Source organism: Pseudochaenichthys georgianus, chromosome 2 (genome assembly GCF_902827115.2).
Source record: "Pseudochaenichthys georgianus chromosome 2, fPseGeo1.2, whole genome shotgun sequence".
Lineage (NCBI taxonomy): Eukaryota > Metazoa > Chordata > Actinopteri > Perciformes > Channichthyidae > Pseudochaenichthys > Pseudochaenichthys georgianus.
The window spans coordinates 7,282,537-7,306,789 of NC_047504.1; the positions used below are offsets into that span (position 1 = coordinate 7,282,537).

At 44.7% G+C, this 24,253-nt stretch overlaps 1 protein-coding gene across 4 annotated transcripts in view; it reads left to right on the forward strand.

The window, feature by feature from the left end:
* Positions 1 to 24,253, forward strand: part of LOC117459138 (histone deacetylase 4-like) — a 37,841-nt gene that overhangs the window by 9,106 nt on the left and 4,482 nt on the right. The window contains exons 2-21 of one of the 4 annotated variants that reach the window (XM_034099974.2): positions 85 to 153; positions 7,515 to 7,798; positions 10,299 to 10,322; positions 10,772 to 10,922; positions 11,048 to 11,171; positions 12,377 to 12,495; positions 16,236 to 16,364; positions 16,527 to 16,633; positions 17,035 to 17,169; positions 17,250 to 17,442; positions 18,885 to 19,108; positions 21,287 to 21,499; positions 21,989 to 22,184; positions 22,637 to 22,770; positions 22,890 to 22,992; positions 23,104 to 23,150; positions 23,273 to 23,380; positions 23,602 to 23,657; positions 23,769 to 23,856; positions 24,010 to 24,129. In XM_034099974.2, the coding sequence (XP_033955865.1) occupies positions 85 to 153; positions 7,515 to 7,798; positions 10,299 to 10,322; positions 10,772 to 10,922; positions 11,048 to 11,171; positions 12,377 to 12,495; positions 16,236 to 16,364; positions 16,527 to 16,633; positions 17,035 to 17,169; positions 17,250 to 17,442; positions 18,885 to 19,108; positions 21,287 to 21,499; positions 21,989 to 22,184; positions 22,637 to 22,770; positions 22,890 to 22,992; positions 23,104 to 23,150; positions 23,273 to 23,380; positions 23,602 to 23,657; positions 23,769 to 23,856; positions 24,010 to 24,129 (2,624 nt within the window). Of the gene's footprint in view, positions 1 to 84; positions 154 to 7,514; positions 7,799 to 10,298; positions 10,323 to 10,771; positions 10,923 to 11,047; positions 11,172 to 12,098; positions 12,158 to 12,376; positions 12,496 to 16,235; positions 16,365 to 16,526; positions 16,634 to 17,034; positions 17,170 to 17,249; positions 17,443 to 18,884; positions 19,109 to 21,286; positions 21,500 to 21,988; positions 22,185 to 22,636; positions 22,771 to 22,889; positions 22,993 to 23,103; positions 23,151 to 23,272; positions 23,381 to 23,601; positions 23,658 to 23,768; positions 23,857 to 24,009; positions 24,130 to 24,253 lie in introns of those variants that run through there. The other 3 variants (XM_034099975.2, XM_034099976.2, XM_034099977.2) reach the window with 3 other exon arrangements.

Genomic DNA, 24,253 nt, shown 5'->3' on the forward strand with positions numbered 1-24,253 from the left:
TTGGACTGTAACCGGGGCTTTTTGTGAAGCTTGTCTCAATGTTGCGGACCATATTTGAAGCGGAGTGTGCTCTCTCTCCCACAGAGGGCATCCTGGGAAAGGAGCAGCCGCTGGAGGTGCTGAAGACATCGGCGCTCAACCACATCCCAACAGGTTGGACACTGTGTGTGTGTGTGTGTGTGTGTGTGTGTGTGTGTGTGTGTGTGTGTGTGTGTGTGTGTGTGGAGATACGTGATTTCACTGTTAACCACATCCTGAGCGACTTTGCATGCACACTGTAGCCGATGTGATTGTTTCCGGCTGATGGTTGAAATATTCCCACTTCAAATATCTATCCTAATGCAGCACTCGCAGGTTTTATAAGTCTGAGGAGTCCATGCTTACTCCTGCACGTTTTGATTCATGCAGTGCCATTTTGTTGAATGGAAACACTGCCGCCCCAAATGTAGGCGAATGTGAAAACTGTTGTCGGATGTCTCGGGAGGAATGGCTGCCAAAAAATCTACCAAAACAAGCAGCTGTGCATATATCTGTGAGCTGTTTGACGCAAGCTCCTGAAGCGAGGGCTGAGAGAACAGGACAAGTCAGAGCTACCTTTTTACCAGGTTCTGTGTACCCAACATATTCTCTCTCCGAATCCCCAATCTGCTGCTTCTGCAAGGACACAGTCATGTGTTGTACTGTATTTACAATACCTTCCTCTACCTCCATCTCAGGAGGAGGCAGAGATGTAGAGGGACAGAAATAAAAGGGGGACAGATGGAGATGAGGTAATGTGAAGGGGTCTGAGGTAATATATGCACGAGGCATCATCTAATTCCATAATGAGGAAGCTTACATGTTTCACCACAGAGAATGATTTGGAAAATGGAAATAGTAAAAGTGATTCATAATTTCCTCCCTCTGCTTCTCGTGAGCTCCACCAGCCTGTTGCTCTTTCCTCACTGCGACCCAAAGCATCTTAACTCGCGTGTTTAGTTCCGCGTGCCTTCGCGCAAACGCTGATACAAACATTGAAATTCACTTGAGTGACTTCATCAGATATTCTGGAAATCTGTTGTCTTGGATACAGAGCTCCAGGGCCTCCACGCTGTGTGTGTACTGTGTGTGTGTGTGTGACCCTGACAGTTTAGTCTCAGTGCACCTGTCTACAAGCATTTTCACCGTAGCATCCTCCATCGCAGCCTGCAGCAGCTCCCTCACAGAAACTGCATTGTTGCCTGAAAGCCGACTTCAGTACTGAGAGCCAGAAGTTTGTTAGTGTGCAGTTTTCAGATGTAAACCGTACCTCGGAGCCTTCTTCCAATAACGACCAAATATCCTAGTGTTTAGTCTTGTTTTGCCAAATTCAAGCTAGCAAGCTAACCCAGTGAAAGTGAATGAGTCATGTGCTTCTTGTCCCTTTTTTCTTTGAACCTTTTATGTTTTAAAAGCCATTTTAAACCAAATATTAATCACTGCAGTTGTATTCCGTGGCAGATGATGATACATGGGCTGAACCAACTGTGATTTAACTTTTTAAGCTGTTTTCAAGGTTTTTAATGAAGCTTGGAATCAACTTTCTTTAATGAACATACTGGACCTTATACGGCTTCCTTTGCGTGCCGCGAGAAGCAGAGCAAACTGTTTTTTAAATACACCACGGTCATAGTTGATTAAATCTTCATCTGTCAGCACTGCTTCAACATTGGAAATGATGCAGCCAGTGTTTAAAGGTGAGGCTCACCTCTCAGTGAAGCCAAGCATGCTTAAAATAAACTCAAAGGCCTGAACAAGTCCCTGCACGTCCGGCCCCTTCACCTTCACACGCCTCCGAGTTGTGTCTCTGCCTCCCATTCAACCGTCTCCTTCCTGCTGAGCTGCGGCGCTGCAGACCGTCATGATGTCACTGAGACCGGGACAAGTCGCTGCTTGCTTTTTTGGCAGAACAGAACTCCCTGCACCTCTCCTCGTCCCGCCCCTCCCCTCCCCGCCCCGTCTCATCCTGCGAGAGGTCACAGTGATCACAATCGGGGCTTTTATAACCGGGACGATCAACTCCAGGAGTTTGCATGGAGGCTAGTTCACAGCAGCTGAGAGGAGTAGAGAAAGTAACGTTGGCGGATGTTCACGCTACCCACCCTCGGAGACCAATCAGTAAGCCGACCGCAGCTATTTCTCCAGCATCAACAGATGTGCTACTTGTTGCCTCTCATCTCACCCTTCTGCTATTCACCGTGAAACCCCGTGCAGAATAACCTCTTCTTTGTCACGCTTAAAAAAAGGAAAAATAAGCCTCATTTTGCCAAAGCTCTCAGTATGACATCAATCGTAACGAGTGTGGAGCTCATGCAGTCGGGCTTGGATATATACTCTGGGTCTCAAATCGGAGACGCCAGTTCTCTGCATTGTCTGGTATAAATAGATGTGCAATTGGAGCCAGAAGAGTTGTGGAGTGTGCCTGAGGGGTTGTAAACAGATTGTGATTTGTTGCGGGGAGATGGAGGGAAGAACGGTGGGAGGGAGCCACTGAGCAGAGAAGGACGCAGCAGGGCCGGAGGATAGGGCAACGAGGAGGAGGAGGAGGCTGGAGGAGAGGAACCTGCTGAGAGGGAAGGTGGGGAAGGAAGAGACATTTATCTGATGCTCAAATCATGACTCAAGCAACTTGAAAGGTACTGTTTGCATGAAATGTCCAAATCATTCGGCCCGGACATTACTCTGCAAGCTCTCCGGGATAATGTCCGATTTAACATATCTGTGAATGGAGCCGGAGAGTTCAAGGCGAGCAAAAGAGCACATTGAAGATGGCAACGAACACGTCTTACTCAAGACAGGGACATTTGAAAATGGTTGTTTGTAGCTACGTTCATCCACGTCACGTTGCCACCCCTCGCCCCAAACCAAACGGAGTTGTGACGCGTCGGACACGGACAGTCTTCTGTTCTGCGCCACGTGTGCGTACAGGAAACCACTGACAAAGAGATTATACTGGAACACGTCCATCTGCATCTATCGAAGAGATTCTCTTTTCAACAAACATCAAACTGATGAAAGTGTTCGAAGGAAAGAAGAGAATAGGAAGAGACGTGTGAGGTCCTGACTCTGTGTCTGCCTCAGATTCAAAAGGAAACTTTAGAGAGAAAACCTCAGTTTGACAGACTGAAACTGAACCCTTGTCAAAGTCGCGTTGATCCAGGTCTCAGATGTGTTGTAAGACTGCTGCAGAGAGGGCGGCTTTGTCTTTGGGTTCTCTCTGAGAGCCCCCATAGAGTCTTCTATCCGCCACACACCAGTTCTCTCAGGTACGTGTCTGACGTCACCGCTCGTCCACCGAGATGAGCCGATATCAGAGTTGATCTTTTTTCAAGTGGAAGCCAAGTTAGCGTGATGGTTTCACGGACACTGCCAAGCATGTTTCAAGGGTTCTTGAGAGTGTGTGTGTGTGTGTGTGTGTGTGTGTGTGTGTGTGTGTGTGTGTGTGTGTGTGTGTGTGTGTGTGTGTGTGTGTGTGTGTGTGTGTGTGTGTGTGTGTGTGTGTGTGTGTGTGTGTGTGTGTGTGTGTGTGTGTGTGTGTGTGTGTGTGTGTGTGTGTGTGTGTGTGTGTGTGTGTGTGTGTGTGTGTGTGTGTGTGTGTGTGTGTGTGTGTGTGTGTGTGTGTGTGTGTGTGTGTGTGTGTGTGTGTGTGTGTGTGTGTGTGTGTGTGTGTGTGTGTGTGTGTGTGTGTGTGTGTGTGTGTGTGTGTGTTGAAAATAGCTGAGCAAACACCCAGAATTCATGCAACATCAATTCTCTGGCAAACCCAGCATTGAAACTGGACCAAGAGTCATCCAGACCAGGGGTTCCCAACCTTTTTTCCCAAGAGCCCCCCCAAATGACTCCTGTTGGAAGTTGCGCCCCCCCCCCCCCCCCCCCCCCCCTTAAAAGTCTCAAAATGCTACAACTACTGTCACAAACTAGATGAATGTGAAGTATTTTGTTAAAGGAGGATGAAAGCGTAATTAAGGAGCACTATTGGAGTGACTTTGACTCAGGATTCATTCATTTGGATTTGGCTGTATGAAGAAATGAAAGGACGGCACAAGTGGAAACAATTCACATAGGGATTAAACTGTTCAACGCACGCTCAAAGTAAGGATTTTGCCGATGTGTTTATGTGGATTCAAAAGTCGTAAATAATCTACAAACTGGAGGAGACCGATCTGATCGGAGCAACTGTGACAAATAATCCAACTGAAGCCGGCATGGACAATGGCTGTTTTTAAAAATGCGCTTATCCAGAAAAGCCCGGTTTGGACACTTTACGGGCAGAAGAAACATTTCTATAGAAAGAATTATACATTTCTGTCTTTTTATGCCTTTATTAGCTACTAACTTGAATTTTTATTAAAATTGTTTAATTAATTATTTGTATATGTTATTGTAATGTAGAGACAAGGCTTTTAGTGAAAATCATGTATTGCCTTACAATTATATGTAAAAAAAAAAAAAAAGTCTAAATATGACATTTGGCCTCAAATCATCTGAGGCCTGGCCCCCCCTGCGATCTTTGGCGCCCCCCAGGTTGGGAACCACTGATCTAGACGACTATTGATTATATACTATATACGTTTCTTTTTTTGGTGGACATTTTAAAACGCCCCCCGTGGACTTTGAGAAACGAGTCCATTTTGCACTTTACCATTTCAACCATGAACTGAGACAACAATGCTGCAGATGAATCATTATTTGCAGCCCTTATATAAATCTAACTTTATTTATTCAAGCCTCCAGTATTTAAATATCTGGGGAGTTTTTGCTCGGCTTCACTTGAAACCATACTGTGGTTTTATTTGTTCGGGGAACATAGGTAAATGTCAGGACAGGAATTTGATGCTTGTGGTATAAAGAATATAGCAGCTGAGTGAGAGAAGGAGGCAGAGATATTTGATGCACAAGGAGGGTTTTCCTCAGCCTTAGAAGCAAGCAAAGGTGTGTGTGTGTGTGTGTGTGTGTGTGTGTGTGTGTGTGTGTGTGTGTGTGTGTGTGTGTGTGTGTGTGTGTGTGTGTGTGTGTGTGTGTGTGTGTGTGTGTGTGTGTGTGTGTGTGTGTGTGTGTGTGTGTGTGTGTGTGTGTGTGTGTGTGTGTGTGTGTGTGTGTGTGTGTGTGTGTGTGTGTGTGTGTGTGTGTGTGTGTGTGTGTGTGTGTGTGTGTGTGTGTGTGTGTGTGTGTGTGTGTGTGTGTGTGTGTGTGTGTGTGTGTGTGTGTGTGTGTGTGTGTGTGTGTGTGTGTGTGTGTGTGTGTGTGTGTGTGTGTGTGGTTCCTGGAAAAGCAGAGGGCTGCAGAATAAACAGCCTGCATGCCTGAGACTGCCCTGTGATGTCACCACTGGGCAAACGACGGAGGAGAAAGGGGAGAGAGAGGGGGAGAGGGACGCCCATCAGGTTAAGCAGGAGAGGAGGATGAGCGAGGAGCAAAAAGTGACAGAGGTGAAGAGCAAGCGGAGTCAGGGCGTGCGCTGTCATCCTCTGTGAAAGACTGGAGGGAGTGCATTGATAAGGAGGAGCTGCTGAGGAGGAGGAAGAGGAGGAGGAGGAGGAGGAGGAGGAGGAGAGCGCTGATGGGTAACAACACCACTGATTCCCACCTCTCTCTTTCTGCGTCTCCCTCTTTTGTGTGGCTAGCAATTAGCGCCGCCGGTGTGACATTGATGCCACACGAGGTGTGTTTGTGCATCTGCGTGCGTCACCATCAATAAGTGTGTGTGTGGGTGTGTGTGGTGTCAGGGACTCAATATCCGTGGAACATTATGTACGGGGGAGAGTGTGTGTGAGTTATGGATTTGCATTAGCAGGGATTGGAGCCGCAGCGCTTCCCTGTCACCGCAGCATCTCTGCTCCCATGTCTGTCTTTACACAGCTGACGTGCAATGATTGGCTTGTTTTGAAACTAGTATTAGACCAGATAAAAGAACAAAGCATATCAAATGAAAGGCTTTTTCCCCCCCACCTGGATGTCGCTAGACACGGTGCATGTTCACTTTTGACAATGACTAACCCTTTAGACTTAATATGGAGTCTGTGCTGCGTCCAGATTCCAGTCGAACAGTCTGAAGTCATCGACTACGCAAACTGCAGGGTGACTCATGCATGTGCAGGTAGGACAACTGCAGGATTGAATGAGACTCGGAAGAAGACGGTTTTGTGTTTTTTATGCAAACTCTAACAAGCCCTCTCTCTGCTTCTCTCCGGAGAAATGTACTACAGGTTGAAACATTAAGATGGATTTTCTCTTTGGATGCGTTGTTAGCAGATTACACGTTGTTGTTGTTGTTTTTGTTGTTGTCTTCCCCACATGATGGAGGCCCTTGAGGACTTGTTGCATGACAACAGCCGCACGGGTGTGTTTCACCTGCTGCACCAAACACATTTCAGTTCCTATCAGCTCAATAACACGGAGAGATGTATCCGAGTATGTCATAGTGGGCGTAAAGTGTATTTAGGATCATTAAAGCCTCCTTAAGGGCACTTGCACACTTCACTTTGTGTGATTTTGTCCAAGTGTGACATCCCTAAAAATAATCAGGTCCTAGGCATATGCTTTGGAGTCAATGTGTGTCACTGATGGCGTGTTTGCCTCTTTATTAAAACAAATTTCCAGGGCAAGCATCTCTGGCTCTGGCTGCGCGCTCTGTAAACATGTAGGCAAATAATCAGCCAATCGTCTCCTATTTATCCAGATTTAATGGGGAGGAAGCTGCGTGATTGGAGGGCTTCCTGTGCAGGGATTTGTGGGTAGCTGACACGGCTCGAGGCCTGCACCTCGCCGGGTCAATGCCATCTTTGTCAGGTGACGCCGTGTGCAACTGCAGCGCTGGTGTGTGTGTGTACAGAAAACACTTAATACGTAACGCTTTATTGATTCATTGAAGAAGATTGTCGATTTTAGGAATAGAAGGTGGTCGCCCCCGTTGGGACGAGAGGTACAGATTGATTACTTTTGGTATAAACAAAAGATATTTGTCTGGGATGGCGGGTCGAGGAGCAATCAATGCTCCTCAATTACAGGCTTCTATCATGCTGCACATAAGGGTGTTTTATGATCTGCTAATTACATGTATCACTCGGATGTCACTGTGTGTTCTGGTGCCCAATAGCATAATAGGGCCTCTTTAAATGGTTTCTCCATATATGCTATAAGCGAATGTTCTTCACTAGAGTTGCAGAAATAAGAGAACTTATTAACCAATGAAAAGCTTTGAATGGCTTCTGAAGGCCTTTGAAGCCAGATTTAGCTGCCGGTATCTTTTTATATTGAATACCATTTGGAGAGCATTCATTTAATCCTATTCAGCTAAACAATGTCTCTTCTTGCAGTAAATAAGTACATCACCAAGGAGACTAACAACCAAAATTACATTTAAAAAAAACCATTGACTTCAAGTTGAGGGAAAAATAAGTGCTAACAAAACGAATCCCCAGGTTTTAGGACTCATTCCTGCATAGATGTTAAAGAACATAGATGTAGTGTTTGATTGCATCTGTGTCTCTCCACAGTGGACATCAACTCTGCGCTGCCCCTGCGTCTCCCCCCAGCAGCCATCCCCATGGACCTGCGTGTGGACCACCACCACCAGCAGCATCAGGTGTCGTCGCTCTCTCCGCCCGGCCAGCAACAGTCGGGCCCCGGCTCCTCGCTGCGGGAGCAGCAGCTGCAGCAGGAGCTCCTGACGCTGAAGCAGAAGCAGCAGATCCAGAGGCAGATCCTCATCGCAGAGTTCCAGCGGCAGCACGAGCAGCTGTCCCGCCAGCACGAGGTCCAGCTGCAGGAGCACATAAAGGTAGAGCAACAATGGCGATAAACAAGTACAATTATAGCTGCACCAAATGACTAGGTTTTATTTTACTTGCAGCCCCAACTGTTAGATTTAAAAGTCGCCTTAACAAAGCAGCTCTTGATTTAGTCTGCCACAGGATTGTTCATTAACCCACCATCAAAGAGCAGCTCCGTCGGCTTTGAACCACTTCGCTCCGAGTGAAGAGGCAGCAGAGAATAAGGAGGCACTCCGGCTTCATTTTGTGCTGAAGGGAATATATGAAGTGTTCAGATCCAGAAGAACATGGGAAAAACGGACGTTTGAGTTGCATCACAAATCTGAATCCTAATGCACCAGCCCTGCTGTTGCCTAACTTTCAAAATGTATTCAGGCACTTACTAAAATGTTTAATGTGATTCAAATATTCTAGTTAAAATCAACGCAGATCTAAAAGGGACGTCCTGCCGTACATGCCATATAACGATACAGATGAAGCTTGTATTGTAGTGAGCTGGAAATCTAAAAGTGAATGTGGATCAGCCCGCCCATCAGCTCTAATACTTCAGGACCCCTGAGAGTAGCAACCCAGCTCCTGTGGGGAAATGTCATACAATTACCCCACTGTTTGCTCCTTTGTAGAATATGACTGCTGTAATATCAATTTTAATATCCAGCTGAACTACATATTTTTTTCAGTACTTATAATAAAAGTCTAAGAATGGATAACGGGCGCAGGAGATTAGATTTCAATGTGCAGGATTACTTTAGGTTGACTGTAATGATCTAAATTCCTCTCCTTTACCTTTCTAAGACTGTAATCTGACATATCTACCAAAAGGAACACGGTCACGCCTAATGGCAATATTTGATCAGTTTACTTTCACTGCATGTAATCAATCGGTGACTTTTTTAAACACAGTTAACACACGCTCAGACATGCCCTTCTGTTTGTTTACGTGAGGGCAAATCAAATGTTTGACACAAGTGTGTGAATAAATGATTTGCTGAAGGTGAGGTGATCTAGCGAGAAAAAAAAGTACATATCTGTCTCCTTCTCAAGTACAGTACTTCACTACTTTACACCTCTGTGTGTGGCTGCCCCTGAAACTGGGCCTGTGTGTCTGTGTGTTTGCTGACATTTGAGAGGATGCCCGTACGTCAGAGTGTGTGTGTGTGCGCAGAGGGGCTGAATGGGGCTGATTGAGCCTGCTCTAACTGTGCGTCACATAGAAGATACTAAAGCCCTTAATTACTCAAAACTAAGAAAGAAATTAGAGGAGAAGGAGAGGAACGAAGGAGACCAATAAAGGAGGATACCAGAAAGGAAAAGCACAGGGCAATAAAAAGGAGGAAGAAGGAAGCAATAACATAAGGAAGGAAGGCAGGAAGAAATAAGGAAGCAGGTAACAAGCGCTCAAGTCCCGGCTGTGTGCGTCACTTGTTAGTGTCCCCCGATTTCCTTTGTGTTTTAAGCTTCTTCCAGCATTTCATTTGTGTAGCGCTTTAGTATATGCTGCACACGTTTCGTTTTCGTTACTGAAATTGTTTCTTCATTTGCATGTTTTTATTTGCATGGTTTCTGAAGCTGCAGCTCATTTCTCCGAATGGCAATGTTTGGGTCTTTGTAATGCGCCTAAAGGGCATTGACAAACATTTCGTCATAGTTTAAGGTGACGAAATGAACGATTATGTGCGAAAAGTGCAGTGTGTATCCTATTTATTTTATGTGACCGAGACGTGGTGGGGTAGGTAAGTTTGAGAAACCGGCTCGAGATACACTTGTTGTTATATTCCATGGAATGCTCTTAACATCCCGATAGCAATGAATATCTGAAGTGCTTTGACAAAAAATCCATTAAAAAATGTCATCTGTGGAAGCCGCGCTGTAAAAAGCACGACCAATCATCTGAGCCGGCCCGGCTAAAGTAACTGGATGGCCTCCCTGCCTGTCAGCCTTCCATCTGTGCACAAACTGATCTCGTGCCCTCATTGGTCATGTGCGCGTTCGTGTGTTGGAGGAGGGGCTCTGTGAGGAAGTAGCAGATTTTTTCTGGCTGTGTATTTTCAAATTCTAGCGCACTCGAGCTCCAAAATTACCTACCCCACCTTTAAACAGTCATTTGAAGCCTCAAGTTAAAGAAATGTTCAATTGAAATGGCTTTAAAGAAGATAAGCTTTCAGTGGCATTTGTAGAATTGATTTGACGCTCTTATTCACTGGGAGTTCTTGGTCTTGTGGTCCACATTTATTTTATTTTGGACCTTATTTGTTTCAGACAAAATGCCAAACCCTAGCCAGAGTTATTCCTTCTGTTTGAAACCCTTTGTTTACATGTAAAGCCTTTAACAGATGCTCTTCTCTTTATCTTCTGTGTGATGAGGAAGTGAGCAGATTGGATTGTGTCTTTCTAAAGCCTCAGCTTAATAGTTTATGTTTGTTTGAAAGCTTAAGTGTGTGGCCTGAGGTTTATAGCATTGCAAATGTTTTTATTTTATTGCCTTAAAAATCTGTTTAATTATTGCAGATGGCAACCTACCAGGCGCAAAATGTAAGTAGATCTTTGGAGAAGAGAAAGTGATGATTTCAAAATAAATGACTTAGTAAATAAGCATAATACTAATAATTAAAAAAAAAGTAATAATAATAAAAATAATACCATTTATTCATGGAGTGCTTTAAATGTACTCAAATAAATTAATAATAATAATGTTTTATTCTTCCAGGGTTTTAAAAGGTACTCAAACTAACAATATTTATGACAATCATTTATCAGAACTTAAGTGTAAATGTACTGAAAATCTAACAAAAATATTTACCGAGAACATTTTACAGAAAATCCAGCAAAAAAAGAATTACTGTAAATTCACCAAATCACCAGGAAGTTATCTTTATGATCTCATCTTGCAGATTTAGAAGCGTCTCCTGATACTTAGAAAAACTTTGAATAAATGTCTGTACGTTTTTTCACTGACATCACTCTGTTGTTCGTCCCTGCAGCAGCAGCAGGAGCTCCTGGCGTTGAAGCACCAGCAAGAGCTGCTGGAGCACCAGAGGAAGATGGAGAACCACCGTCTGGAGCAGGAGCTGGAGAAGCAGCAGCGCGAGCAGAAGCTGCTGCTGCTGAAGAACAAGGAGCGGGGGCAGGAGAGTGAGTTCATTGGTTCATACCACCAGTAGAAACTGCCACGATAAAGCGGAAATATAGAATATATGGGTATATACTTGCAGGATTTGCCAGTTTAAGTGTATTCTAATCTCTTCATGCTCCTTTAGGTGCAGTGGCGAGCACGGAGGTAAAGATGAGGCTGCAGGAGTTTGTCCTGAACAAGAAGAAGGCCCTCGCCCAGCGGAGCCTCAACCAGGGAGGCCTGCACAACGACGCTCCGTACTGGTACCGGTGAGAAATTCTTCACTTATGTCATCATTAGGCGTGATGGCGTTAATTCGTCTCATTAAGACACCTGTTAACAACAGCGGACGTCTTTAGCTTGTGTTAACCACGGACTTGATTTCACTCCTTGTACTGACTGAAAGCTAACAGGAAGCTAACTGCAGATCATTATAGGTTTGGATGCTATCCCTCCGACTGCATCTGAATAATGTATTGGATTGTGTCTTAATCTATCAGCGAGCTTCTTCCTCACCTGACAAAACAGAGACGGGAACACACATGAGAGCAGGATATTAGCAGCTGATGATGGGCTCTTACGCTGAACGCTCGGCCATGGGTGTTTATTGTAGCCTCTCTGGAGTTCTTTGTAGGTGTGCACACTTCCCCTTTGCATTGCATTCACTGACTGGAAACACGGTTATGCAAACCTATTTATATTCGTGAGTTACTATTTGCTACCGTAGCAGTATTCAAATGACAGATACGCTAATATTTTATTGCCAGATCAGGACTGAAATGTTTCTTGCAGCGCAGCAGCTCAACAAGGACAAATATTGTCTGTCTTCTAAGAAAAGAAACAGACATTTAACATACTATTCCAATCACTGAAGACAGTATGTTCAAGACCATACAATGTCCATTTGACCTGGGATTAACCTATGTATTTAATTTAAGGATTGACTGATGTGCAAAATAAATATTACAATAAAATGCAGATACAGAACTAGAATACCGTTACACAATCTTCATGTATAACCCAATGAAACGCCCACAAGTGATACAAACTTCTCTTTCTATATTTACCTTTCTCTATCCGCTCATTGGACTCATCTGCCCCCTCAGTTTTGGAAGAGGAGTGTGTGTACATCCGCTTGTCAGGCACATGCATCTGGTCCGAAGCCAACCTCGGCTTAACTTTGCCCACAAACAGCACCTTATTCTGCAGTCAGCGAGCAGATGGCAGCACATGTCTGCAGCACTGCAGAGGGATGGTGCGTTAATCATACAGATCTTTGACAGCCGTACTTTGCTCTGATTACTAATATGGTCTCCTGTCCATTAAGTAGTCTGGTCTAAGGCAATATATCTGTTCTGGAAAAGTATTACATGTTTACTTTCATATCTGAAAACTTGATACAAAGAGATTGCTGTTATGTATCATCAATTTATGCTACTCATCTGTAGTGACTCTAATGTGTTTTGTTTTTTAGGAAAACCCAACACAGCTCTCTGGATCAGAGCTCCCCTCCGCAGACGGGCATTTCCACCTACAACCACCCTGTGCTGGGCGTCTACAACCCCCGGGACGACTTCCCACTGCGAAAGACCGGTACGTTACACACACCCTGTTAGTTATTACTTCCTGTCTTCGGCTGTTCCCGTTAGTGTTGAATTCCTGAATTTTCCCGCAGATTGATATGACTGCACGTAATCCCTTGATCAGAGTGTCTGTTATCAAAAATAACAGACCGCAGAATGTTCAAAATTGACCGATCAGCGTTGAGTATTAGCTAAGCTGGATAATAATAACTTTTAACAGTGCAGAGCTGCTTATTTGCTCTTATGCAGGCTCACATTCAGAGGGAATAACACACACACACACACACACACACACACACACACACACACACACACACACACACACACACACACACACACTTGCAACTGTAATGTACAGCGCATGCAGACTCACGTTTCTCTGCACCATTAATCACATCCACATTAGGCTGTCAGGGTCTCCCAGCATGAAAGTGTTGGAGAAAAAGCGTAGGAGGTTCAATGGTTCAATAGAGTGAGAGAGGTGATTTACTATATTACCACTCTTTCGTGGTACTACTTTGTGTTGTTGGACCTTTCTGCTGCCTTTAATTTAGTTTAATGATTGCATATTAAAATTAACCGGCTCTGATGGATCCTACTCGAGGGTTTCTTCCTCTTCTCTAGCTGTGTAACAATTACTTTTGGGGTCCCCCAGGGCGCTATCCTCGGCCCTTTATTGTTTTCAATCTGCATTACACCTCTGGGTCAAGTAATTCACAGCTACAATATTTCTTTTCGCTGATGATGCACACAAACATCAGACCCTTCCTGTGTTTACTCACTGCTTAAGAGGTCTCACATTTTGGAGGTCCAATCCTTTTTTAAATATGTATTGCTTTTTAAAACCTTATATGTTTTGTACTTTTAATTAATCCCTTTTCAGTTTCAGCCAAATTAAACTATTTCCTGGTCCAAAAGGAGCTCCTAAATCATTTGGTGTTTTTCTTAATTTGATTTAAATTGCAAAAAACACATTTGCAACAGCCATTTGTTAACTCAGAAGCCTCCTTAGGAATGAATCCATTTCTTGAATTTCAGTTAAGTTCCCTCTTGTTTTGTATGCCCAGCTATATAACCTATAATCCTTTGCTTTATTCCCGAGAAATCGATTGACCACCTTGAGCTTCAAGAACACAACAGGCAGGGCAATTACAACATCTGATTTTAAATTGACTTTTAAATTAGTTTTATAGTGTTGCTTTGAGTTGTGATACTCTCTAATTGTCCTTCATCTGTTCAGGACTTTTTAATCTTGTACAAATAAACTACCGAAAACTTAATGTGTAGAGTAAGAAAGGACGGTCGCTGGAGTGTTAGTTTGTTCCATGATTTTTCTGTAAGGCTGGTGATGCTGTTTTCCTGCAGAGAGAGGAGAGGACCTGTGCCCTCCTGATATTTGCCCACAGCGATGACGTGCTTTGTGGGTTTACTTATGGTAATGCCAGCCTGGAGAGGTTAGAGGCTCTTTATTTCACCCAACGGCCATAAAGTACACGACTGGCTCCCTGGGCTACCAAGCAACGGTCATACGAAGCAACAGCGCTCTTTTTTGTGCATCTCACATCCTCTTTTCCATTTGATGTATCCGACTCTGATTCAGAGCACAACAAGAACAGTTCAGATTCATGCCAAAATGTTAGGCTGAAATCTGTGTGATCAAATTATAAACAGAAATGCTGATTAACGCGTTGCATCATTTATACCGTGGAGTGGAGAAAGAGTTGCGTGACTAGAGGTGCCTCCTCAGATATTTGGCCGCCTTTTTAAAATCATTAATTCCTCTGGTACGGTCAGCTTTCATGGTGAGAGAGGGAGCATTACAGGAACATAGATATTCTCACATACACATGAGTGCCCCCAGATATCTGAGGAAGGGGTGGGAATGTTTGGGGGCCTCGCAGAGCATGGCATGATGTTCCTGTCTTTTGTAGGGCAGGCAGTGCTTCACATGGAGACAAAAGCTCAGACAAGCAGCACACAGCCTGCCTTCAGTAAACATGCGGCCGTCTGAATATAGGATGTCACTCACATATGCGACCTCTCACCTCCGTGGTGTGGCCATTTTAACGTGACGACAATGCACCATCTGTTCATTGATATCATGTGTGATCGCATGTGCTAATGCTTCCCTCCGGCCGCTAACAAAGCTTCTCATTCTGTTTGAAGTAGGTTGAAAAATACCACGACACATTAAGGTCATGTATAAACTCCAATTATAACCATGGATGATGTGTAGTACTACTTTCCTTACTTTCAGTTAATTCATTTCAAAATAAGACTTGTAGAGATTTGTATGTGGAGCCACTCATTTATATCCGTCTTGTTACATACATACAAGTACATTTACTCAATTACGGTAATTAAGTAAAAAATAAATTATATATTATAATTGATTATTTTATTTTGATGCTACTTGATACTTTTACTCCATTACATTTATTTTACATATTCAGTTACTTTGCAGATTACATTTATTTATCATCTAATAAGTTATTGAGAAAAATAAAGACCTTTTTTAACATTAAAGCATGGAAACATGTCACAGAAGAGGCACATTTATTTTGATCTGACACTGAATGGGAAAATAATTAGAAGAATGTTTCCCTAAATGATAATCCAGGGAAGTTTGCACCAGGAGTTATCTGCACGTTCAGAATACAAGTTAAAATCCAGCGGCAGATTAATCAGGGTTAGTGATGTCCCACAGTTGGATTTAGCTCCTCTTTTGATGATTAAAAATTGGATAATGAATAGTGAAATTACCCAAGGCAGCTGATTGGCAGGGCAGAGTAAACTCCGTGTCCGGAGCCAAGGTGACATGCTGTTCCCGTCTCCTGTCTCCATTCACAGCCCTGTGACAGCACCGACAAAAGACCAAAAGGCCTTCAGGAAATCAGGCTCCCAAATTAGAGCTAATTGCTTTTCGAGCCTCGACGTTGTTGGGAAAATGGATCAGAATTTGGCATTGTGATCATGTAGCAGGCAGGCAGGTTTCATAACAGTGGAACAGATCGATGTGCAGCTTAAAGACTGCAGCTCAGGTAACTCATGCAGCGTCTGATCGATCCGTCCAGAGCTGCACCGTTTAACATGAGGCTCCGCGTGGGGCCAGAGTCAGAAAACCACAGTTATCATAGAAGGTGATGGAAGGAGGTGAAATTGTGAAATTGAAATTGTGGAAATGGCACACTTCAGAGTGTTACCATTTTACTAAATACTTCTACTCCACTACATCTCAGGAAATATCGTACTCTTTATTGCAATACATTTGGTTGACACTTATAGTTACTAGTTATTTTTTTATTAAATAACATGATAATAATCTTCTTTTTAAAAAATATTTTATTTATGTGTGAATTTTATTTCTTTCAATATATATACATTTTTTTTATATATAATTATATCTTTGTATATTATATATTCTGTATATATATTTCAAATATATAACACATTTAAATATATGTGTGTTCATGTCTTCCTTTTATATCAAATGTTTTGTAACATTGTAATCCTGCTTGTAATCCCCATTTTAAAAAATGAACAAGTAATCTGAATACTTCTTTTTGAAATGTAACTGTAGGAATTGATTGCATCCTGATTATGTAATCCCATTGCTCTCGAGCCTGTCTGTATGACATGATGATAAACTGGCAGGGTGTGAAATCTTCCCCCCCTCTCTGTGACAGTGTAGCGTTCAGACTGTTAATGACTGAATGAATGATGATGTCGGCTCTCTCCCTCTCCTCTCAGCCTCCGAGCCGAACCTGAAGCTGCGCTCCAGGCTGAAGCAGAAGGTGAGCGAGCGGAGGAGCAGCCCGTTGCTGCGCCGCCGGGACAGCCCCATCACCACCGCCAAGAAACGCTCGCTCGACATGGCAGGTGAGGAGACACACAGCCGTGAGGGTTCAAAACGTTTACAACGCTTTTAGGAGGGGATATCAAATACACATGTGGCGTTGTTAATCCTGAGCATATTTGTTGACAGCCCTAAGTGATTCGTTTGTATCTGTATATATATATATTTTTTTGTATGTGTTTCAGACTCTGCGTGTAGCAGCGCCCCGGGCTCAGGCCCCAGCTCCCCGAATAACAGCTTCAACAACATCCACAACGAGAACGGCATCACTCTGTCACTCAACAACTCGGAGGTAACACACACACACACACCCACACTCAAGTAAATAAAGCACCCTATGTTAAGAGAAATTAATATATTGAGCAGTATCATAGGATCTACCTCTCTTGAAGATTTGCAGATGCATTTCTCCTCTTCCTGCCGAAATGTTGGGCGGCATGAGGTTTAGTCGTCTCTTTTAGACACTTTTTAAGCAACCATCTTTTTTATATTCACCAGTGGGGTATTTTATGTTGTATAACCGACCTTTTTTTCAGATCTAAAACAAACGACATTGCCTTACCAGGGCACAAGCAGTGGTAAAATGCTGTATTAGGGTGGAGGAGGCCTTTGATAAGGGTGCAACTGATCTCTTTCCTCATGTATGGATACCTCCTGCTGTTTCTCATATTTAGTTTTAAATGTGCTTCCCAGGCGTGTCTGGTACAGCGGCTGTGCAGCGGTGCTGATCGGGGCTCCATTTGCCAGCTCTCCCTCTACACCTCCCCGTCTCTACCCAACATCACCCTGGGGCTCCCCGCCACTGCCACGGCCACCGCCGCCTCCAACGTAAGGACGGAAATTACGCGTACACTTTTTATTATTTAAAATCACCTCCACGCTCACTCTCTCTCTGTCTCGCCTCGAAGGTGACCTCGGCGCAGCAGGACGGAAGTCTGCAGCCGGCCCTCTCCCTCAGCCCCCCTTTCCTCTCCGGCGGTCACCTGACGCCCTACCTGTCCGAGGGCGGGGCGGGGTCAGGCGGGCACGGAGCGCACAGTCCTCTGCTGCAACACATGGTGCTGATGGAGCAGAGTCCCGCACAGAGCCCCCTGGTGACAGGTACTAACATTTAGGGAGGTCACATTTCTCAGCCGATATCGATGTTTTCTTGGTATTTCTTACTTTTGATACATTAAGTTCATTAAGCTGATGATACTTCTGTATTTTATGTTATTCTGAAATGGGCCATTGTGCAGATTGAGTACACTTTGATGCTATATTTTAAGTAATGTAAGACGATAGTATTTGTACTTTTACTTAACTAAAGGATCTTCCAACACGAATGTCACCTTTTCTCTGATGTGCCGATGGCAGTAAATCAGACGAACACGGGCCGATGCCGATCTCTAAAAGCTAGTGATCGACGGTCATAAAGTGAGCCATGTTAGCTCTAATATCTATCTATCTATATCTGGTTAAAACACGTCTCTGTATAAAAGTATTATTTGTGATGTGTGTCCGCTGTACACGGTGTGCCCCCTCACTTTGACAGACGTCCATTCACTAGCTCAGACTAATGAGCTCCTTTCATATGTCAGCGTATGCCATGAGTGTGACACGGCCGCATTGTGAGCCCTTTCCCATCAACTCATTCATTGACTGCTGCTATTTTCAGCAGCGCCGCACTAGCACTGAATGGCCATGATGACGCACAGTGCAGACGCAACTATGAGTGTAACCACGCAAAACAAAAACAAAACAAAAATACAGAGGGGGGTTTCGACAGCCCAGATGCATCAATTCTGTTGTTAAAGTCATGTATTTAAAAAAAATCCTTGCCACATCCATGATCCAATCGTCATAATGGCTTCTTTTTTTTTAATCAAGTCCTTTCCTTGGGACAAAAAGGAGTCACAAATATAGCTTATTTCATCATTTATTTTCTACTTCTTCTTAACTGTGCATCAATTTTTCTGAAACAATCTGAAAACTATTTTGTTTGTTCTCAAATATGTTCCCAGGCTCCTCCACTTCCTTCACCATAAATTATATAAGTATCTTTCATTTTAGGGCAGTGCCTTCTATCTTTGCTTTTAATCTGGAAAATTGTGTCTAGACAAAAATAGCCCTGGCAGACACGGACATCATTGTGACACCTAGTCTAAATACTTCATAGCTTTCCTAAACAACCAGGTCTACCTTATCTAAACTAAAACGACTTCTTAAGATTCAAATGGAGCTCAACTAGACACCGGTATGATATGTGAGCATGACTATGCATATTAAATAATGATTGTATTCCAGTTTTACCCTCAAATAAAGCACTGGAAATGTACTTGGAAGGATGCATCATGTTGAAACAGTAACATTAGTATCTAGTAGGGACAGTAGTGCAGGAAATGAAAGCTGCCTTTGTGTCCCAATCGAACGTAAAACATGACGCACAAAGCATGCTCTATCCTCCTGTCTCCGAAACAACTCGTCCTCATGGAGTTTACTCTCTGCCGTCTTGTGTTTCTCCTCCTATTGTAACTAAACTCCGTCTTGTTTTGTGTCCAAAGGTGTGAGCGGCCTCTCCATGTCGCCGGCAGCGTCCATGGCCAAGCTTCAGCGGCAGCACCGGCCCCTGGGGAGGACCCAGTCGGCCCCCCTCCCTCAGGGGAGCGCCGCTCAGGCCCACGCTCAGGCCCTCGCCCTGCAGCAGCTGGTCGTCCAGCAGCAGCACCAGCAGTTCCTGGAGAAGCACAAGCAGCAGTTCCAGCAGCAGCAGCTCCACCTCAACAAGGTACTGCCTTTCTCCCCGGGGCCACATTGATGTTAATGTGTATCATTTCTGCATTAAAATGTCTAAAGGGAATAGACCAATTGGATTTATTCTGTTGCATAATTCCAAATCTTTCCACTGATTCTGAATCTGTCTTTTTTATTTGACTGCCTGTCATATATCATCCAGGAATTGTCATAAATGGACTTTTTAGCCAGTTCTTAAGCCATATCTTTCTGAAACTGAAAGCAAAAACAGTCATTTTTAACATGAAACTGATTTATTTCGTGTTTTCACCACTTTTACTCACTGTACATGTTTGTTTTGGAGAGGAGGGGACTCCTGTGGATAATTCGGCTTCTGGGTCAAACCTCATGAACGTATGGATCTTCAGTTATCACAGACACAAGCTGAGTAAACAGGAGTGGCACATTTGCTCAGTCGCTTCGGGGCATCCGTTCTCTGTTGATGTCCATCTGGGAACCACAGATTTTTTATGAAGTGCTTTTTATCACCGGGACCATTTTGTTTTGGAGAGCAGGAGACCTCTGCGGGTAATTCAAACTCCCATGATTCAACGCTGCTGCATTAACACCACCACACTGAGACACCGAAACTGACAAATTGAAGACAGGAAAACCTTTCTGTGCCTAAAACTGCCAGGCTAAAAATAAAAGCTAGTCCATCAATCCTCCAGGGTACATTTTCTTTTGGGATCTGCAGTATTAGCTTTACTTTTTATTCAGTTTGAATGCAAATGATTCCTTTTCCTGTAGAGCAGGAAGGAGGCTGATGGGAGATCTGACATCATATTTAAATAGGCGGATAATTCATTGGGGCTAAGGTGTGTGTGTGTGTGTGTGTGTGTGTGTGTGTGTGTGTGTGTGTGTGTGTGTGTGTGTGTGTGTGTGTGTGTGTGTGTGTGTGTGTGTGTGTGTGTGTGTGTGTGTGTGTGTGTGTGTGTGTGTGTGTGTGTGTGTGTGTGTGTGTGTGTGTGTGTGTGTGTGTGTGTGTGTGTGTGTGTGTGTGTGTGTGTGTGTGTGTGTGTGTGTGTGTGTGTGTGTGTGTGTGTGTGTGTGTGTGTGTGTGTGTGTGTGTGTGTGTGTGTGTGTGTGTGTGCTTCAGTTTATTCTTTTTCTTCTTTGTTGTAAATTTGTTTGCGAGTAGGCGAATTATAGCAGGTATGTAAAGCAGTGTGTGTGTGTGAGGTTGTTTGTGACTGTGGCCGAGACAGTTGCCACGGACTGCGAGGTAACTTTGTGCTGCCATGGCAACAGAGCGGAAGCCTATTCTTTATATGGTCAGGGAGGAAGTGAGCAGAGTACTCGCTGGAGGAGAGGTCGGTGGATGAAACAAGGGATTACCCCTCCTCCTCCTCCTCCTCCTCCTCCTCCTCCGCCTCCTCCGCCTCCCCTGATCTAGTCTGACTCCCTCCATATGAGGCTTTCAGTGTCAGCCTTTTAAACAAACATCTCGGTAACAGCCTCAAGGAGGGATGAGTTCAGAACAAAATAAGAAAATGACAAATGAAGTGAATTCAACTCTGTAAAATAGTGTATTCTTAATTGTCCGATGTGAGTAATGGTGTTAGTATTAGTGATTATTGCCCCAATGTGCACTGTAAGGGAATATAGCAGAGGGGTCACACACACACACACACACACACACACACACACACACACACACACACACACACACACACACACACACACACACACACACACACACACACACACACACACACACCTACCTGTCGCTGCAGCTAGAAACACTTTTCTGGCTGCCCCTCTCACATCATTAACACTCACACACTGTGTGCCCGCCCGCCTGTGAAATGAATGAATGGGAATCTGAGTCCCACTCTGAGAACAGCAGGCCCCAGAACGAGTCGATGAAAGACAAAGTAAATGACAGCAGCGCAGCAGGGAGCGAGGAATGCCTCTGTTTCCACCAGACACGTTTTTGCCCTGGAGTACAGGCGGCAGAGCGGCCACTCACATCCAATTAGAGCGGAGCGGCTTGAAACAAGCGAGACACAATAATCTGAGGGAGTAATCCAAAATAAGCTTGTTAAAGGAAGAAAGGAGTGATCTGCCAGGAATTTGAGAGGAGAGCGGGCCCGTGTGTGTGTGTGTGTGAACGCAGCCTTACACGTTGGAGAGGATTTGTCACATCCTGCGGTTTTCCTTATGTTTTCAGATGATGACGAAGCCCAGCGAGTCGCCCGTGGGCCGGCAGCACCAGAGCCACCCGGAGGAGACGGAGGAGGAGCTGAGGGAGCACCAGGACGGAGGAGCGCTGCTGCCGGGCGTCACCGTGAAGCAGGAGCCGCCCGACCCCCAGGAGCTGCAGGAGGAGGCGCTGCTGCAGCACCGGGAGAGGCAGGCGGAGCAGGAGCTGCTCTTCGGACAGGTGAGGATACAGGAGAGGTGGAGAGAAACACACATTCATGTTTTAGGGCTCTTTGTGCTGATGTCTGGGATCTAATGCTGAGGGACACAAAGCTGTGTGTTGGCTGCCATCTTTTGGCCATAACTTGCACTTGCAATATGCAGTACTGTATATTGAGTTTGTGACATTTATCATCGTCATCCCTCACTATGCTGCTGTCAGACTGAGCTGTGAAGCCCGTTCACATCTTTCTGTGGGTGCTGATAGTGAGACAACACTGTCAAACCAATGTAAGATTGCACAAACAGATGTTAAAAACCAAGAGGATTAAGCTAGTCTGTCGTACATCATCGGTTGTCAAGATATCCTTGTCATAGAAACAAAGAAAAGCTGTCAGACAAAAGGTGCTCTGTGGACACAGGCATTCAAGCTTTTTACTAAACTACAGCTGCAGCATTCCTCGCCTTTATTTATGTGTGTCTGTGTGTGTATGTGTGTGTCTGTGAGCAGCAGGCCCTGTTATTGGAGCAGCAGCGGATCCACCAGCTGAGGAACTACCAGGCCTCCATGGAGGCTGCCGGCCTCTCCATCTCCTTCCCAGGACACCGCCCCCTCTCCAGGGCTCAGTCTTCCCCGGCCTCCGCCTCCTCTTTCCCCATCAGCGTCGCGCCATCGGACCCCCCCGTCAAACCACGCTACACCACGGGTACGCATCAGCAGCATTTTCGAATTTGTGGGTGTTTATTTGCTCCCGTCACCTAAGATTCACTTCCTTCTGAAGCAGAGGGGACTGAAATGAAACCTTTCCATCCGAGAAATGACACAAAAGATTTAAAAAAGAGCATTTGTTCCTGCCTCAGTGTCATTCAGGGCTATAGAGTGTGTTCCTGCAACAGAGTCCAAGATATTTTAAAAACAGTTTGGCCTACTTTACTCCCACTCTGTTCCAAACTGCATATATAATGTAGGAACGTCTCGGTAACATATTAATGCATCAGAAACAATGTGAGAGCTGAAATCACACGGGAAGAATGTTCTGCTTCTGTGACACTCAGCGCTGTAATATATCATAACTTGTAAATAACTGTATCGCTCTGTGTGTGTGTGTGTCTGTGTGTGTGTGTGGGTGTGTGTGTCTGTGTGTGTGGGTGTGTCCAGGCCTAGTGTACGACTCTCTTATGCAGAAGCACCAGTGCATGTGTGGAAACACCAACAGTCATCCGGAGCACGCCGGACGCATCCAGAGCATCTGGTCCCGTCTGCAGGAGACCGGACTCAGATCGCAGTGTGAGGTGTGTAACCGGAGGAAAACACTCCACAGTGAACATTTCATAACGTAGTAAACCTGTATGATAACGTGTGTGTGTGTGTGTGTGTGTGTGTGTGTGTGTGTGTGTGTGTGTGTGTGCAGTGTATCCGTGGGAGGAAGGCCACTCTGGAGGAGCTGCAGACGGTTCACTCTGAAGCCCACGTCCTGCTGTATGGAACCAACCCTCTCCGACAGAAACTAGATTGTAAGCTCACACACACACACACACACACACACACACACACACACACACACACACAGGATTTACTAAGATGCTAATAGCTACCTGTCGCTAATTTCACATGTATTTCCCCAGGTTCAATCACTCCCATGTTCGTGCGGTTGCCTTGTGGAGGGGTCGGGGTGAGTTTCATTCATAGGGGAAATAAAACGGTTTTCTAAAATGCAATATAGTAATATAAGAACATGTAGATTTTGGTATTCTTATTTTTTATGTGAGAATAACTCGGTGCTTGTGTTTGCAGGTGGACAGCGACACCATCTGGAACGAGGTCCACTCGTCGAGCGCCGCCCGGCTCGCTGTGGGCTCTGTGGTGGAGCTGGTGTTCAAAGTGGCCACTGGAGAGCTGAAGGTAAACACCCTCACACTCCTCTGGTCACTTCTTCATCATATCAAATACATTATGAGGATTGAAAGTGCTTGAAAGTTTGAGAAGAAATTACCTTGATACGTTTTGTTGGACGTTTTAAATAATTCTAGCAGTTTAATAGACGATGTTGTGGTTCACCATTACTTTAAAAGAGGAAACACTGAGTTGGGATCAGTGTCTAACACCTTCCTCTGTGTCTGCAGAACGGTTTTGCTGTGGTCCGCCCACCTGGACACCACGCAGAGGAGAGCACTCCCATGTAAGTACACACACTTCATATGCATACATAAAGCGCAGGAACAGGCTAGTCTGCACATAAAGTCCAAACTGCTTCATTTCCTACCGAAATAGACGATTTTCTTTGTTTCAGGGGTTTCTGCTACTTCAACTCTGTGGCCATCGCAGCCAAACTGCTGCAGCAGAGACTCAACGTCAACAAGATCCTCATCGTGGACTGGGTCAGTCTCCTGTTCTGTTTCTGAACACAGTAAAGTGTTCCATCAATTGGAAATCTGCTCAACGAGGGCCCCATTAAAGGGTCTTGAACATATTGTAAAGATCTGTTTTCCCTTAATATTTGACCATATTGTGTGTGTGTTATCTAACCGCAGGACGTTCACCACGGCAACGGAACCCAGCAAGCGTTCTACGACGACCCCAACGTGCTTTACCTGTCCATTCATCGCTATGACGACGGCAACTTCTTCCCTGGAAGTGGAGCACCTGACGAGGTGAGTGTGCAGTAACAGTCCCAATTCATCGTGGGAAGCAGTTTGCCCAGGATTCAGTGTGCATATATTTCTTGTTAAAACACTTTTAGTATAAAGCTTGAGGCAAACTAACGGATGAAATATT